The sequence below is a fragment of the Lemur catta genome, chromosome 2 (assembly GCF_020740605.2).
Source record: "Lemur catta isolate mLemCat1 chromosome 2, mLemCat1.pri, whole genome shotgun sequence".
Lineage (NCBI taxonomy): Eukaryota > Metazoa > Chordata > Mammalia > Primates > Lemuridae > Lemur > Lemur catta.
The window spans coordinates 49,502,254-49,517,515 of NC_059129.1; the positions used below are offsets into that span (position 1 = coordinate 49,502,254).

The window sequence follows — 15,262 nt, forward strand, 5'->3', positions numbered from 1 at the left end:
CTCCCTTCCAGAGCGCGAGGATGAGGGTTGGGCGCGGGGGCAGTGCCCGCTGAGGGGCGGGGCGGGATGGTGTGAGGGGTCTGCTCTGCGCAGGGAGGTCGGACCCCCCGCTGCACTCGAGGCCGCGAGCTGGGCCTCAGGGAGTTTTCCAGGCCAGGCAGACACAGGCCCAAGGATTCTGCCAGAAAAATCGTCACAACACGCTGCTTTGTTCCCTACCCAAGCATTTCCTGCCGGTCACACACCCACACCCCGATCTCCTCCTGCCCAAACGGGGAGGGATGGAAGAGGTCCTTGTCCCATTTTAAGGATGTGGACATTCAGGAGCAGGAGGGTCTCAAGGCACCGCTAAGAGCCCTGCAACCATCACTGGCCTCCCTGCTTCCACCCCTGCCCCCTGCAGCGTATTCTCCATGCAGCAACCAGAATCTTCTTTCTTCATCGCATCGCGCCACTCTCCCACTTTCCGTTCCCCCAGTGGCTCCCATCTCATTCGGGATCAAATGCAAGGCCTCACCATGGCCCCCAAGGGCTCCATGACCCAGCCCTGCCCAGTCTTCTGATGCTGCGGTCCCCACCCCTGGGCCGGGACGGGTAATGGGCAGAGGCCTGTTAGAGACTGAGCTGCAGAGCTCTGCCCCCCCCATTCATGGAAAAATTGTCTTTCATGAAACTTAGGAATGGGGGGCTGCCCAGCAGGAGGTGAGCGGCAGGTGAGCCAAGCTTCATCTGTATTTACAGCGGCTCCCCATTGCTCACATCACCGTCTGAGCTCTGCACCCCCCACCCCCATCCGTGGAAAAATTGTCTCCATGAAACTGGTCCCTGGCGCCAAAAAGGTTGGGGACCACTGCTCTAATGCATTCACTGCCACTCTTCCTCCAGATGCACCAGAGTCCTTGCTGCTTCTCCAACAGGATCAGTACATTCCTACCCCAGGGCCTTTGCATGTGCTGTTTCTCCTGCCTGGCTCTCTCTCGCTGCATTCAAGTCTCTGCTCTGATGTCACTCCTTAGCAAGGCCATCCCTGACCACCCATATACAACAGTAGCCCTCTAGTCTCTGTCTCCTTACACTGCTTATTTTTCTTTCTAAATGCACAATTTTAAATTTTTGTCTCTCTCCCCCATAAGAATGTGAGCCCTTACAGACGAGGACGTTTGCCCATCTCTTTCCAACCATGGGATCTTGGCCAGACAATAAATATTTGTTCACTGAAGAAATGAATATCTGGTTCTAAATCCAGAGTCTTCCTCACCACGGTCATTGCTCCCCTCAGAACTGGACCCTGGCTCCCCCCACCAACAGGGGAAAGCCCGAGGCGAGCACAGAGCACCGGCTGCGAGCCCCAGCTCCTCTGCCTCCGAGCTGCGGGACCCTGTAAGTCACACCACCTCCCTTCTTAGTCCGTTTGCCTTGCTCTAAAGGAATAGCTGAGGCTGGGCAATTTATACAGAAAAGAGGTCTATTTGGCTCACAGTTCTGCAGGCTGTACAAGAAGCACGCTGCTGGCATGGACCGAGGGCTTCGGGGAGTTTCTAGTCAGGGCAGACGGCCAAGGGGGAGCAGGTGTGTCACACGGCAAGAGAAGGAGCAGGAGAGAGGAGGAGGGGCCAGGCTATTCAAACAACCAGCTCTCTCCCGAATGAATAAAGAACCTCACTCATTACCGCGTGGAGGGCACCAGGACAGTCATGAAGGATCTGCCCCAAGGACCCAAACACCTCCTGCCAGGCCCCGCCTCCAACACTGGGGATTGAATTTCAACATGAGATTTGGAGGGAACAAACATCCAAACTATATCACTCCCTGTGGCCGAGCCCTCATCTGTCAAATGACAGAAAGGATCACACTTCAGAGGGCTTGTGTTAGTACCAAATGAGCGCACGCACGGAGCATCTTTAGAACAGGAGTAGGGCCTGGTAAACATAGCTGCAGCATGTGACATTCACGGCCACCCACCCTGCCCTCTTCTCCCCTGTCTGAATAAACTCCCATCACTGCCCCAGAACAGTGGTTCTCAGAGTATGGTCCCCAGACCAGCAGCATCAGCGCCCCTGAGAGAATGTACTAGAAATGCAGATTCTCAGACCCACGCCAGACTTGCTGAATCAGAAACTCAGGGGTGGCGTCCTGCATCTGCGTGTTGGCAAGCCCGCCAGGTGATTCTCACGCATGCTCAGGTTTGGGACCCACTGCCCTAGAGACAGCCTTCCTGCCAGGAAAGTCAAGGGTGGCAAATTGAATTGTTGGCCCTGTTTCTTCATTTGCCTGTGACAAAACAATGCATCCACCGCCTCACCATGCTTGACTGTGAGTACAGTGCATTTGGCCATGTAACTTGCTGTGGGCACTAGGATTTAGCAGATGTGATACCAACGGAAGCTGGACATTTGTTTCTGTATTTGGGCTTGCCGTCCTGCGTTTGTGCTCTTGCCATGACAGGAATGTACCCAGATAGCCACTGTCCCTCCCCCAGGGCTCCAGAACGAGATACACAGGGAAGATGTAAATCAGGCCTGGAGCCTGAAGCCAAGCACAGCCCAGCCCAGCCCGGGCGAGACCAGCTCAACTCCAACCAGCGTGCAGACACGTGACCACATTAAAGGAAACTGAACATGCGTGGTGCTAAGACGCCTAGAGCTGGAGGTTGTTACGCAGCATGACAGTGGCAGTGACTGACTGATGCATGGGGGCCCTCGCAGGGCCTTGAGTAGGCCCGATCAGTCCTGCCTCTGCCTCTCTCCTCACTGGTTCCCCCTAAGACAGTCACCCCTTCCCTCTTCCCTCCAAGTCCCACCTTGGCCCCGGGACACAGCCTACACTTCACGTCACTTCACTGCTCCCAGAGCCCCGGGAACACCCTCCTCCCGGCCCAGGCATGAGCGTGCCCTTCAGTTAGCTCACGAAAAAGCTCAAGTGGACAGATTTCACCAAGAAGTCCATTTACATTTTAACCTTTTAGGGGGCCAATTACTAAACTGTAAAGCTCCTTAACTTAGTGCCATCACTAATTTCCTAGGTGGGAGGTTCAGTGTTTAAGATCTCGGTGAGGCTCGGTCTCATGACGGGCGCCTTCCCGCTGTCCCCACGGCGGGGTCGGCACTGCCAGCACAGCATCAGCCCCACAGCCACAGGGCAGCCGAGCCCATCCCTGCAGCCCACCCAGGCTAGAAATAGCTCTCTTTTGTCAATAGTTAATGAGTTCGCTCGTCCACACTGCAGTCTGCACGGCCCTGCCTTCACCCTGGGGTGGCACATCACGCCCTGTGCTTTGTGCCACTCTTCCTGCTCCCCACCCCACCTCGGAGACTCTGCAGATGATGGGCGCTAATTTGACTTTTCGTCTGAACTCTTCTGTCACCCACAAGGCGCCCACTCCTGTCACACACGCACACGCCAGACCACGGCCTAACTGGCAGGCACCAAGACATTCCCCTGCGTCGCTCGGGGCCTCGGTGCCCCAGAGATGAGCAAAGAGCACTCACGGCGGCCCCGTCAGCTCCCTGCCCAGCTGGCCCCAGCTACAGACGGGCCGCTGGCTTCTGGGAGCGTGTGGGCAGGTGCCAACATTTTGACGACGACGGTGCTCTCGCCCATGCAGCTCTGACGGTCGTCCCCTCTCCAGCCCTTCCCCTCTCCCAGACTCCCGGCAGAACACGGGCTGTATCTGGCGGGGAGGCCGCGTGCCTGGGCAGGGATCTCCCTCCGCAGCCTCCAGCGTGCACGGGGAGATCCACCGAGGCAGCAGCTGAAGTCAGCGGGTAGGACTTCTGGGGGTTCTGTCACAGGGGCTGAGTCATCGGGAGGTCGGTCCCTGACTTAGTTTGGGCTTCCCGGAAGCAGAGCCTGAGACAAGGCTTTGAGCTCCAGTAGTTTACTTGGGAGGTGGCTCCGGAAGCTCTGGGGAGGAAGCGGGGAAGGAAGTTAACACAGGGTATTATTCTGCTAAGCCACTGGGGCTCCACCCTGCTGGGAAGCTCTGGGAGGGGGCGCAGAACATGCCCCAGAGCTGCCCTCCTCCTCCTTTCCCCAAGGGCGAGGAAGCTGGGGCTTAGATCCTCCAACTCCATTAAGGGCTGAGGGCTGCTCCTGGGGTCGGCAACTCCCGTGGGGGTGGGGCGTGGAGAAAAGTGTCCGGGAAGATAAACTCAGGGGCAGCGAGCCACACATGAGGGATAGTGCCAACGGCCTGCTCAGCCCCGGAAGCTCACGCAGCTCCCATCCAGCCCTGGACGCGTCCCTCTGGAATGCTCTGACAGAATGACAGAAACAGCCCTCAGATCTGGAAAAACCTTTGAGGTCAGATCTCTATTAGAAGCACTTCATACTTTACAAAATGTCCTTCTTTCATCTCACAATTTCACAACAACCTTGTGAAGTGGACAGGGCAGTTATTTGTTACCCATTTAGCAGAAGAGCAGGCTAAGGCTTTGACAAGGAGGGAGAGGGGAGATGACAAGAGCCCCTGCCTGGCGCCCCTGATCCCATGTTCCTTGTATTAATCACTCAGGCTCAGTGCAGGGTCGCAAGAATGGCTGCAGCAACCGCGATGCACATGGCGTGTTTGTTTCCAAAGCGTTTGCACGTACGTTATCTCTTTGGCGATAACCCCACAGAGAAGAGATCTGTCTTCCGATGTTGAGGATAAAGCAAAGTCTCAGAGAGGTGGGATGAGTCGCGCATGGCGGAGCTGGGGTTGAACGCAGGCCTCCCGGCTTCTTCCCTCACCAGAGGTTGAGAGACCAAACCCCTAGCTGTGGATTGACATCTGTGCCTACCAGTGCTGCCCAAACTCCCGATGTCACTGGGCACAGTGGCCTGACGCTGAGTGCACATCGGAATCACTGGGGGACCCTCCAAAACACGCGTGTCCAGGCACCAGCCCCAGCTGACTCAGAATCTCTGTCTTGGTGGGGGGATACAACTCCTCCCCCAGCCCTGTCCGCTATGAGCCTGAACGGAGCCGGGTCCTGTGAACACGCTTGAGAAAGTCCAGTTGTCAGACGAGTGCTTGGTGTGCTCTGATGGCCACCACCGCCAGCACCGTCCCCAGGTCCCCAACCCCTCCCTCTGCAAACCTTCTTTGGAGTTTTCCTGGTATGGAATAAACAATATCCCCACCTCCACCTCCAAACTAACCAAATACACGTAAAATCAACAAGGGACAGCTCTCCGGTTCTCTCTTCCTGGAGAGGGAAAAGTCTCATTTCGGAAGAGAGGGATGCTAGATGCACGCTGCAATCTTTTCACTGCTGCTAATTATTCTATCTTCAGAGCTGTCTCCAGCCAGAACTTTTGGAGAGGGAGGAGGGAATGACAAGTGGAGAAATTAGCCACCTCTGAACACATGCCCTGAAGGTTTTTGAATCTGAGTGGTGTCACCTTCTTGGGCAGAGCGATAGGTGCAGGATGAGAAGACAGTGACACGACCTGAGACACTCTCAGAGGTGCCCTGACAAATATCTCCCCTATTCACAAGCCTCTTGCAGGTTTAAAAACTCCACCATTAGAGATTCACTCCTTTGGGTCTTTCAGAGCTCCCAAGTGAACAGCAAATATTTCTGAAAGGGGTTATACCTTATACCTTGATCCTTTAAAACCTTATCAAATTATTTTCTAGGGTTACAGCTCTTGTGGTTTTGACAAATGGAGACACAAGAGGCAGGCTGGGGAACTGGGACAAGAAGAAGGGTCCGAGAAGGGAAAGTGAGAAGGCTCTCACTAAAAACATACTTATTGGCATCCAGTACTTCATAGTTGACCATGAAGGATGCTCTTTCACATATGTGATTTCATTCAGTCCTCATCACAATCCTATGAAATATGCAGAAAGGAATCTCTGTTCCCATTTTACAGATAAGAAATTGAAGACTGAGAGCAGTGAAGTGATTTGGTTCCCAGACTAGGAAATGATGGAGTTGGGGTATAAACCCAGGTTGTGGAAATACTAGCTGCCTTCCTATCTTCTCTATATTACTGGGGGTACATTGTGCTTAGCTTTAAAAAAAAAAAAACCAAAAAACTTGCATTTATCAGCCTCCTTTGCAGAAGTATATGGCCAATGAAATGTGAGCAGAAGTTATTGGGTGGGGCTTCTGACAGACCTCCTACTTTGCCTTCTTGCCCTCTTCTTTTCATCTTGCCTGCTGCATAAAAGGGAGATGTGATAGCTGGAGCTCTAGCAACCATTTTGTACTATGAGGTGACCTTAAGGACAGAAACTGTATGCTGAGGACGGCAGGGCAGAAAAACAGAAGGAGCCCCCCATGACCATGCTACCCAGAAATCCAGACCTAAACTCCCTTCCACAGGACTTGTTTTACATGAGGGACCTATAAACACTTACGAGCTTAAGTCATATTAGGTTGAGTTTTCTGTTCATCCTAATTGCCACCCTGAATTTCTAACTTCAGATTCATTTTTCCTTGTGATGCCTCTAGTAACTTTGCTACTTCACAGTGGCTCACCTGTGAGGTGTGGAACCCAGAAATCTTCATCCTGCCCCTATTTTCTGCTGGCTGGTCCCAGGTGGCCGGGTGGAGTAAAGGTTCTCATGGCACCCCCATTGCCTGTTTGCTCCAGTGTTGCTGGGACCGAGTGAGTCTCAACTAAAGCCGACGGAGAAAATCCCTGTGGACTTCCAGCATGTTACCCCAGACTTCCCAGAAAGAGAGTTAGAGTTGGTGTCCCCCCCACACCCTGAGTCTCCAGCCTTCACAAAAACTCTCTGTGTCCTGAGAGAGATGTGCCCTGCAGCACGGCGCATGGCATGGCAGAAAGGGCCCTGGATATGGGAGACGACATTTCTTAGTCTTTGGGAAACTTTGGGGAAATCTACTCAACTCGCTTGAGACTGGTTTTACCGTCCACGAAATGGGCCCAATATTATTCGTGTTGTCCATCGCCACTTGTAGATATCATGTTTCAATAGTTCAACAGTCTGAGAAACGTTAGAGAAATATAAAGTGAAAGGAAGGCCAGTTTTGATTTTGGATCTGACCAAGGAGTTGCCTTCCCTCCCCATCTGCCCTAATTTCCTCCTTTATACCTTTCTCCTCCTCTGCCTGCGGGGGCTTAAACCTGCTCTTTTAGGACAATCCAGATTGTCTGGGGAAGCAGCTGAGTCAAAGAGCCTTCTCCCTCCATGGGTGGCAGATCCTGTCCCTGGCATAACCTCTCTTCCTTTAGGGAACACCTGACCCTGGCAGCCCCAGATCCTGAGATGCCAGTTCGTTAGTAAGTTTCCCTCCACCTCATGGTAGAGATGGGTATGTTTTCATGGCGGGCACACAGCTCCACTGAGGTGTTGACTGATAAGATCCCGATGGGGTGGAAACTGGCTGAATCTGCCCTCTTGCCCTTTCCCCAGATGGGAGACAGAGCAGCAGTAAAAGACGTACCCCCCCCCTACAAAACTCAGTAGGATGGTCCAGTTTCCTCTGGGTGGGGGGCTACGTCAGCATGAAGTGGGGGCCTGCAGATAGGGCCGGGCTGGGGATGGGGTCTTTCTTCTCAGTCCCTCGCTTCCCTGCATGGAAGGGTGGCAGCAAAACAAGCGTCACAGAGCAAGGCCGCATCCCGACAAGCTGTGTTGTAGGAGCAGCCCGCCTGGGGACCATTCCAACATCACGCCTGGTGACAGATGTTCATGACGACTCTTAAAGACAAGTGTTTGTGAATGTCACTTGTGCTGATAATGACATGCAGGGCACTTAACTTTCCGTGTCACACCAGGGATGAAGCCAAGCTGGGATGGGTTGCTGCTCTCTCTGGGAGGTAGAGGAGGCCCCTCTGACTGCACTCTCCAAGCCTTCTCCTTCCCCTGTTTACTCCTCTCCCCTCTGACACTGTACCCACTAATGCTAGCCCCTTCCTGAAAGGGCAGGCCCTGGCCTTGAGGGACGTGACCGCCAGCCTTCCCCAGCCGCAAGGGAAAGAGGCCTGGCCCCACGTGCAGTCTGTGTCTGATGAAAGGTCAAGACACAACTTCATAGCCTAATTCAAATCCTGCTGAGTTTTCCATGATTGGGGTTACCCACACCTCTGCTTCTTCCTGGCATGTAGACTAGAGCCTGGTGTTTTCAGATGCTGCTTATAGCTCCTCAGAGCTTCAGTGGGACCTTGAGGTGAGTCATTGGTGACCTGCCAATGACCTGTGTCCAGGTCTGGTTGGATTCTCTGAGCCTCTGCCAGGTCTTTTTCTCTGACCTCAGGCCCTGGAGCTCAAATGCCTATGAGCCAGGGCACCCTAACCCTGGGAGGCAAGATGCCATAGTGGCCCCAACTGGCAACAGCAGGTGGATTGAGCAGCTGTGGAAGCCATATTGTCTTGGTCATGGGATTATGAAAGTCTTAAGTGGATTCATAGACTGTGGGGACTGGGATCATTTAAGTCGAATGTTTCCCCTCCTGCCTGGAAGTCAGGCTGCCTGCTCAGCACCCCTGGGATGGAGTCAGCCAGGTTCTGTGGAGCCCTTTTGGTACAGGGAACTCACCGCATTGTGACAGCTCTTACTAATTCTGCTGTTGGGCGGCTTTGGTGCTCATTGCCAATCCGTCCAGGTGACCAAGTGTTGTCTCAGTAGCCACTGAGGGCTGAGACTTCCTAAGTGCTAGGCCCACAGAGATCAATACACGTGAACACCACGTGCTGGAGAGGAAGATAGAGACGAAGCCAGATCATTTCATAACCAGATGGGGAGCAATGAAAGAGGTATATAAAGCTATTGCTGTTGGAATTTTGCTCCTGTAATGGGCCAATGCCTTCTTCAACACGTGAGTCTGAGTGTGTGTGTGTTTCTCTCTCTCCACCCACAAATTCTTTGAATAAGTTGAAGGTGCTAGGACTTCTTTTCTAAGTCTTCTCATCTCCAGGATAGACTTTACCCATCTCACATGCACTCCCAGAATCCCATTCTCATCAACTGCCCTCTGGATGCATTGTAGTTTGTAAACACGAGCACCAAGACTGGAGTAAACATATTACAGCTCTGCTCTGACCAGCTTTAGTGACTCAGTAGAACCATAACCTACTTTGCTCTGAGCACTATACTTCTGTTAACACAACTAAAAACAATAGGAGTCTTTCAATAGCTCCGTCACTTCGTGGCTGTGATGTTCTTGAGATCAACCACAACTCTGAGCCTTTGCACACAAAATTCTAGTCAAGCCATAGTTTCCTCACCTTGAACTTGTGCACTTACAATTGATTCCTTGAACCACAATGAAGATAAATAGACAGACAGACAATCTGTGGACATGGCAATTTGCCAAGCACACTTCCGACGTGGTTATCCATGTCAGGTAGAAAACACACTGAACCCTACAGAAATGGGGGCAGATATTGAGGCAGAAACCAAAGGCTTTCTAGCATGTTCACATCAATTTATTAACTAACCTGGTGATTTGGCCAGTTACCAGTCCACTTCATCAATCTACAGTTCTCCATTTTTGTCTCCAAGACAGCATGAGGGTTTGTCAAGTGTCCTATGCAATTGTGACATGTTCTGTTTATGGTAGTGACTCACAGCCAGTGGAAACTCCTAGGACATTTTCCAAGTGTACCTGTCACCCCAGAGATGCTGGTCCACTTCCCCCATGGAGATGGTGGGCGGGGGGTCAAGTGGAGAATCACCAGGCAAGGAGGGATGTCCCTGAGGAGTGCTGCCCTTGTGAATGACAGATAAAAGGTTGAGACTACGGGTCCACAGCCTCTCCTGAAGAGAAGGCTTCATAATCAGGCAGGGTTTGCCCTTACTGAATCCACACGGGGTCAGCATTCTTTCCCAAGGGCTCACAGCCATCCATGGTGAGAAAGTCTTTCTAGAATTTCACAGGGATTCCATGTCCAGCATAGCGCACTAAGCTTTATGAAGTTTATTCTTTGAAAAGCAGAATATCTGCCCTTTTCCCATGTTAGGCGTCTCTCTGTCTATACTATCTCAGGATCACCACTACAGGCTTGCAAACCTCGTCTACCTGTTTCCTTAGTCCTTACTGACCTACGTGGGACCCACCGGGGCCTGGGGACGAGAACTCATGTATGGAACTGTGAGGCACGTCTGTCGGGCTTCAGCATCCTTCTCCTCGGGATTGGTCTTGTCCTTCCCAGGTGGAGGCTCTGGGCAAACATACAAGCTGCCCAGATTGGGAGTCTCTCTCTGCCACTTACCCACGGTGGAATGCCCTGGGCGAGTTTCTCACATGTACAGGGCAATAATAGTTTTTGCCTCCTCAGGTTTGGTGAGAAGGAAATGAGTCAGTACACATAAAACCCTCAGAGCGGTGCCCAGCAGGAGTTGCCCAGGGTTTGTGCCGTCACCGCTCCTGCCACTGCAGCTGCTGCTGCCGCTGCCACCGGGCTTGCCAGGAAGACAGAGGCGAGAGGGAGGTTGCAGGCTCCACCTCTCGTCTAACTCTCACTGCAGCCTCGTTCCCAACCGGCATTTTCTCTCTGGCTGTGAACATAAGCTAAAAAAGCCCTGTGCCGCTGCCTTTCGCTCTCTTTGTACCACACGTGCTCCTCTTTAATATTCGCCTTCAGATCCAGGCCTTTCCTCCCCTCTCTCATACATCGCCCTCCCTGCTAAAACCTGAGTGCGGTGCCCGCTGCCGTCTCTTCTTTCTGATGGGGGCAATTCGTTCTCTAAAACCCCAGGGTCTTTCTTAGAGTCTCCTATTTCTCTCAAGCCATGTTGCCTTTTAGGACAGTGAGTGGCGTGACCACTGGGCGCTGAAGCCAGAGGCCTGGGTTCAAATCACAGCCCGGCCTCTATCGGGCTGTGTGACCTGGGGAGAGGTTTTAAAAAAATTCCCCTGGCCTTTTGTGTCCAGAAGGATTCAAGGAGGTACTGCCTGTGAAACGCACAGTAGGCTTGCAACAAGAGTGACTGCTGTTATATTCACGGGCTACAGGCTCAGGCTTACCTTGTTCTGTACAATTTTGGAAATTTCTCTTCTTGCAGAAAAGACTGAATTAGATATCTAATCTTCCTCTTCTGCTTCCTTCCCCAGGATGGTGGACAAGATAAGGGTCTTACTTTATACGACTATTGCTCTCGCCACTGCTGCTACTACCGCTGATGACAATAACCCACATTCCTCGAGTGCTTACTAGGTGCCCACACACTATCTGAAGAATTTTCCATGCTGTATCTCTTCTAGTTTTCACGGCCAGCTCTCAGAGGAAGTCACCATTGTTAGCTGCATTTTTTTATTGCGAGGTTTCTGATGCTTCCGTTTTATTTACGTATTTATAAATCTAGCGTCTCCAGGTTCTCAATCACCAAACAAAAGCAGTTTCAGTTCCGGCCTTGGCTGAGTGTCAGAGCACATCCCCAGCCCTCCCCACCCCTCCCCGGACTTTTGAGACCCCTGGGAGTGGCGCACGTTGGCGACTTTAGCGTGTGGCCCCCTTGGTGCCGGCGTCTCTCCCCCTGGCAGGCGGCGTCTCCCCGCCCACGCCTGTGCGAGCCTCAGAGCCTGTAGCTTCTCGCCTTTACACTTTTTATCAAAGTCAAGACCACATAATACATTCACAAGTGAAGAAACATACTTATTTTCAAAAGGTCAACCTCACAAGTTATCAAAGAAATGCAAATTAAAACAAGTGCCATTTTTCACCTCTAGAATTGGCAGAGATGAAAGTAATTATATATTCAGTATTGACAAAAAGTGTGGTCCAAATGGGCACTTCCACTAGCAAGAGGGTAAATAAATATTTATATGCCATGTATAAAGATTATAATTTACTCATAAACCGGTAATTCACCTCATAGGGAAATATGCTAAATTCACTGACGTTCCACAAATATATTTATGTACAAAAATATCCATCACTATTACTTTTAATATTGAAAAATAGGAAACCACATGAATGTCCGGCAGGAGAAGATTGGGTAAATAAATTACAGTACAGCTAAACAAAAAATATTTTAACACCATGGGAACTGAGCAAGCTGTAATGTTGAGTGGAAAGAATTAAGATACAAAAGTATACAATAGGCTGATCATAAATATCGTTTTGAACTGATATAAAACTGAGAGGCACGCTCCGAATGCCTCTGGTTAACTCTGAATGGTGGGATTACAGGTGATTTTTGTTTCTCTCTTTATATTTTTCTCAAAGACTATGACGTCTATAATGAGAAATACACATTTATGTGTATTTAAGTTTAATTATTTATCTCTATCTACATACTTCTATGTATGTGCATATACGCATGTGAGTTCCGATGCCGCTCTCTCTCCATCCTGAGACGGGACAGTGCTCTCCAGACCTGCCCAGCAGCTGCCAGGGAAGGGAGCTCCCAGCCCCACTGCAGTGTCCATGGCGAACCCACCCTCGGCCCTCGGTCACACTGACCCTGGTCCTCCTCATGTGCTCTTCTCCCCACAGCTTCCCATCAGAGACTCCTCAACTCAGAAAGTCAGGGCTAGTGGAAACCTCAATGATGGACCAAGTGTTCTTGTCCTCTCTTGCACCACAGACCCTCTGGCTGCCTGGTGAAGCCTGTGGAACCACTTCTCTGAATAATCATGCTACACACATACCATAAAACACACAGGATTGCAGAGGATACCAGGCATTCCCTGAGTAGGAAGATTCTAGGCTGTGTCCCTCATGTTCCATATAAACTGGGGCTGGTGTGGGAGGGGAACACATCTGCAGTCACCACCCTGGCCCCCTGGGATGCTGTCACCCTGTGACCACCTTCCTCCCTCTGAGTGACTTATGCAATTCTACTGAGGCTTTCCACCCTCAACCTCTCTTCCCACCAGACCTAGGAAATGACCCCTTGATTTTCGCAGCAACTTTTCAAAATCAACATCATTGTCTTCACTTCCAGAGAGGGAGACTGAGGGCCCGGGAGGTCAGCACAGGTGGACAGGATGACCCTACCTCTCAGACCCGAGCTGGTCTGACTCAATCAGAGTTCAAGTGGGAAAGGGATTCTCTTCTCCCGCTAGAGCTCCAAGTGGGCTCTAGGGCTGCCTGGAGGACCCAGCAGAGGGCTCCCAGAGGACAGAGACTCCTGAGGGTAAAGCCAACCCAGAGGCAGACGGACCTTAGGGAGGTAAGAAACTGGGAGGAAACAGGATGCTTCTAGGGGCCTTTGATCCAGCTGAGCCTGAAGCAGATTCCTGACTTTCAGTGACGTGAGCCAACACAGTCCCCCTCCCTTGTTCTTGCCTTTTTGTTTTGTTTTGTTTTAAGCCAATTTGATTCAATTACCTGCAACCAAGTGCCCTAAGTTAGGTATGAGTTATCCCCATTTCATAGATGAGGAAACTGAGGCAGGCCAGGAGGGCTATTCCTTGTTCTTACGTGAGAACGTGGCTCAGAACAGAAAACTAGGAGGCGGTTAGCTACATGACCATCTCCCACAGCCACCCACCTGGGAGGCACGGTGCTTCTACACCCAGCTCTTCAGGCCGCCCAGGTGTGGCTTCTTTCCTTCTTAACCTGTGGCTGATGCTCCTTCTGTCCCCTCTTACCTGCACAGGCGGCTCAGTGTGCCCCAGGATCCCCGCAGCCACCTTTGGGGTAGAGGGGCATAGGAGGGAAGAGCTGCAAAACCTCCCTGTCACCTGCTGCTTCCCCGGCCAGACGCCCTCCCTGCCTTTGCCACAGCGGCTCGCTCACCTGTAAATCAGTACCTCATCGTCGGAGCAGTTGTACTGCAGCTGGTACATCTTCACGCGGGGCGCAGACTTGCTGACCGACCACTTGACCAGAGCGGAGGTGGTGGTCACGTCAGACACAAGCACGGCCCGTTCGGGGGCACTTTTGGGAGGCTCCCCGCCCCCACTGCCTCCTCCTCCCCGGCCGGTCTTGCTGGAGCCGGTGATGTCCGAGAGGCGGGACTTGGGGGGTGCGGTGCGGCTGGTGCTGTTGCTGAGGTGTGGCAGCTGGACGATGGAGACCTCCACCGTGGCCGTGGCCTCCCCGGCAGCGTTGGCAGCAATGCAGGTGAAGGCACCACTGTCCTGAGATGTGGTGATGAGGACGTCCAGGGTGCCATTGTCATAGACAGCAGTCCTTGAGGAGTTCCCCACCAGCCGGTCATCGGGGGCTACCCAGTGGATGAGGGGGCTGGGGTCTCCGATGGCTTTGCACTTGAGCGTGGCCGCCTGGCCCTCCAGAACCAGCAGCTTGTGCGTGTGCTGGGTGATGAGAGGTGGCTCACACACAAACTCCTCCTCACGCACGTGCCAGAAGTAGCGACCCTTGAGGCCCCCAGGGGAGCCACAGGTCTCCAGGTCATCGTCCCGCTCGAGCCTCCGCAGCCAAAGCAGCTCGCAATTACAGTGCAAAGGGTTCCCCCCAAAACTAAAGGACAAGGGCGGGGCAAAGGGCGTGGCGGTCAGCACGGAAGCCTGGGAGCGGGCAAAGATGGGGTCTGGGGGCAGCTTCTGCAGCCGGTTAGAGGTGAGGTCCAGGCGAGCCAGTTTCTGCAGGTCGGCAAAGGTGCCCTCGGCAATGTGGTCCAGCAGGTTGTGGTCCAGGCTCAGCTGGTGGAGGTTGACCATGCGCCGCACGGAGTCCCAGGGCAGGCCGTGGAGGTTGTTGTAGGAGAGGTCCAGGTCCTCCAGCGTCAGCAGGAAGTCCTCGAAGGCCTCGTCAGCGATGCCACCCAGCTGGTTGTTGTTCACGATGAGGTGCTGCAGGTTGACCAGGCCCCGGAGGGTGTCCTCCCCGAGGCTGGGCAGCCGGTTGCTGTCGAGGTGCAGGGAGCGGAGGCTCTCGAGGTCCAGGAAGGAGAAGGGCTGGATGTGGCTGATGGTGTTCCGGGACAGGGTCAGGTCCACCAGCCCCGTCATGTTGGCGAAGTCCTGGCGGCTGATGTGGATGATGAAGTTACCGCCCAGGCGCAGCTCCACTGTCCGCCGGTCGATGTCAGGCGGCACGAAGAGCAGCCCCTTGGAGGGGCACAGGGTCCCCAGTGACTCAGACAGGTTCTGGCAGACACAGTACTTGGGGCAGGCGTCAACCACGGCAAACGCCATGCCAAACGCCAGCAGGCCACCAAGCAGGGTCTCCATGGTCTGGTCACTCAGGCCGTGGTGCCTGGAAGGGAGGGACACAAGGTCAGGGTCAAGAGGAGACTTCCTAATGTCCTCACCCAGAGCTTCCTCCCTCACACTAACCACTCGCCTTAGGGGGTGGCAGAGAATGGCCTGTGCTCATGCCAGGTCTAATCTCTTGCACCAATCTCTCTACTTCAGTTCCATGTTTCCTTTTTCCCCTAGTTCTTAC

At 52.9% G+C, this 15,262-nt stretch overlaps 1 protein-coding gene across 1 annotated transcript in view; it reads right to left on the minus strand.

Moving 5' to 3' along the window:
* Nucleotides 1-15,048, minus strand: part of LRFN2 (leucine rich repeat and fibronectin type III domain containing 2) — a 39,672-nt gene extending 24,624 nt beyond the window's left edge. Inside the window, exon 1 of the mRNA XM_045542109.1 lies at nt 13,649-15,048. Within this exon, the coding sequence (XP_045398065.1) occupies nt 13,649-15,048 (1,400 nt within the window). The remainder of the gene's footprint in view (nt 1-13,648) is intronic.
* Nucleotides 15,049-15,262: the final 214 nt, after the last annotated feature.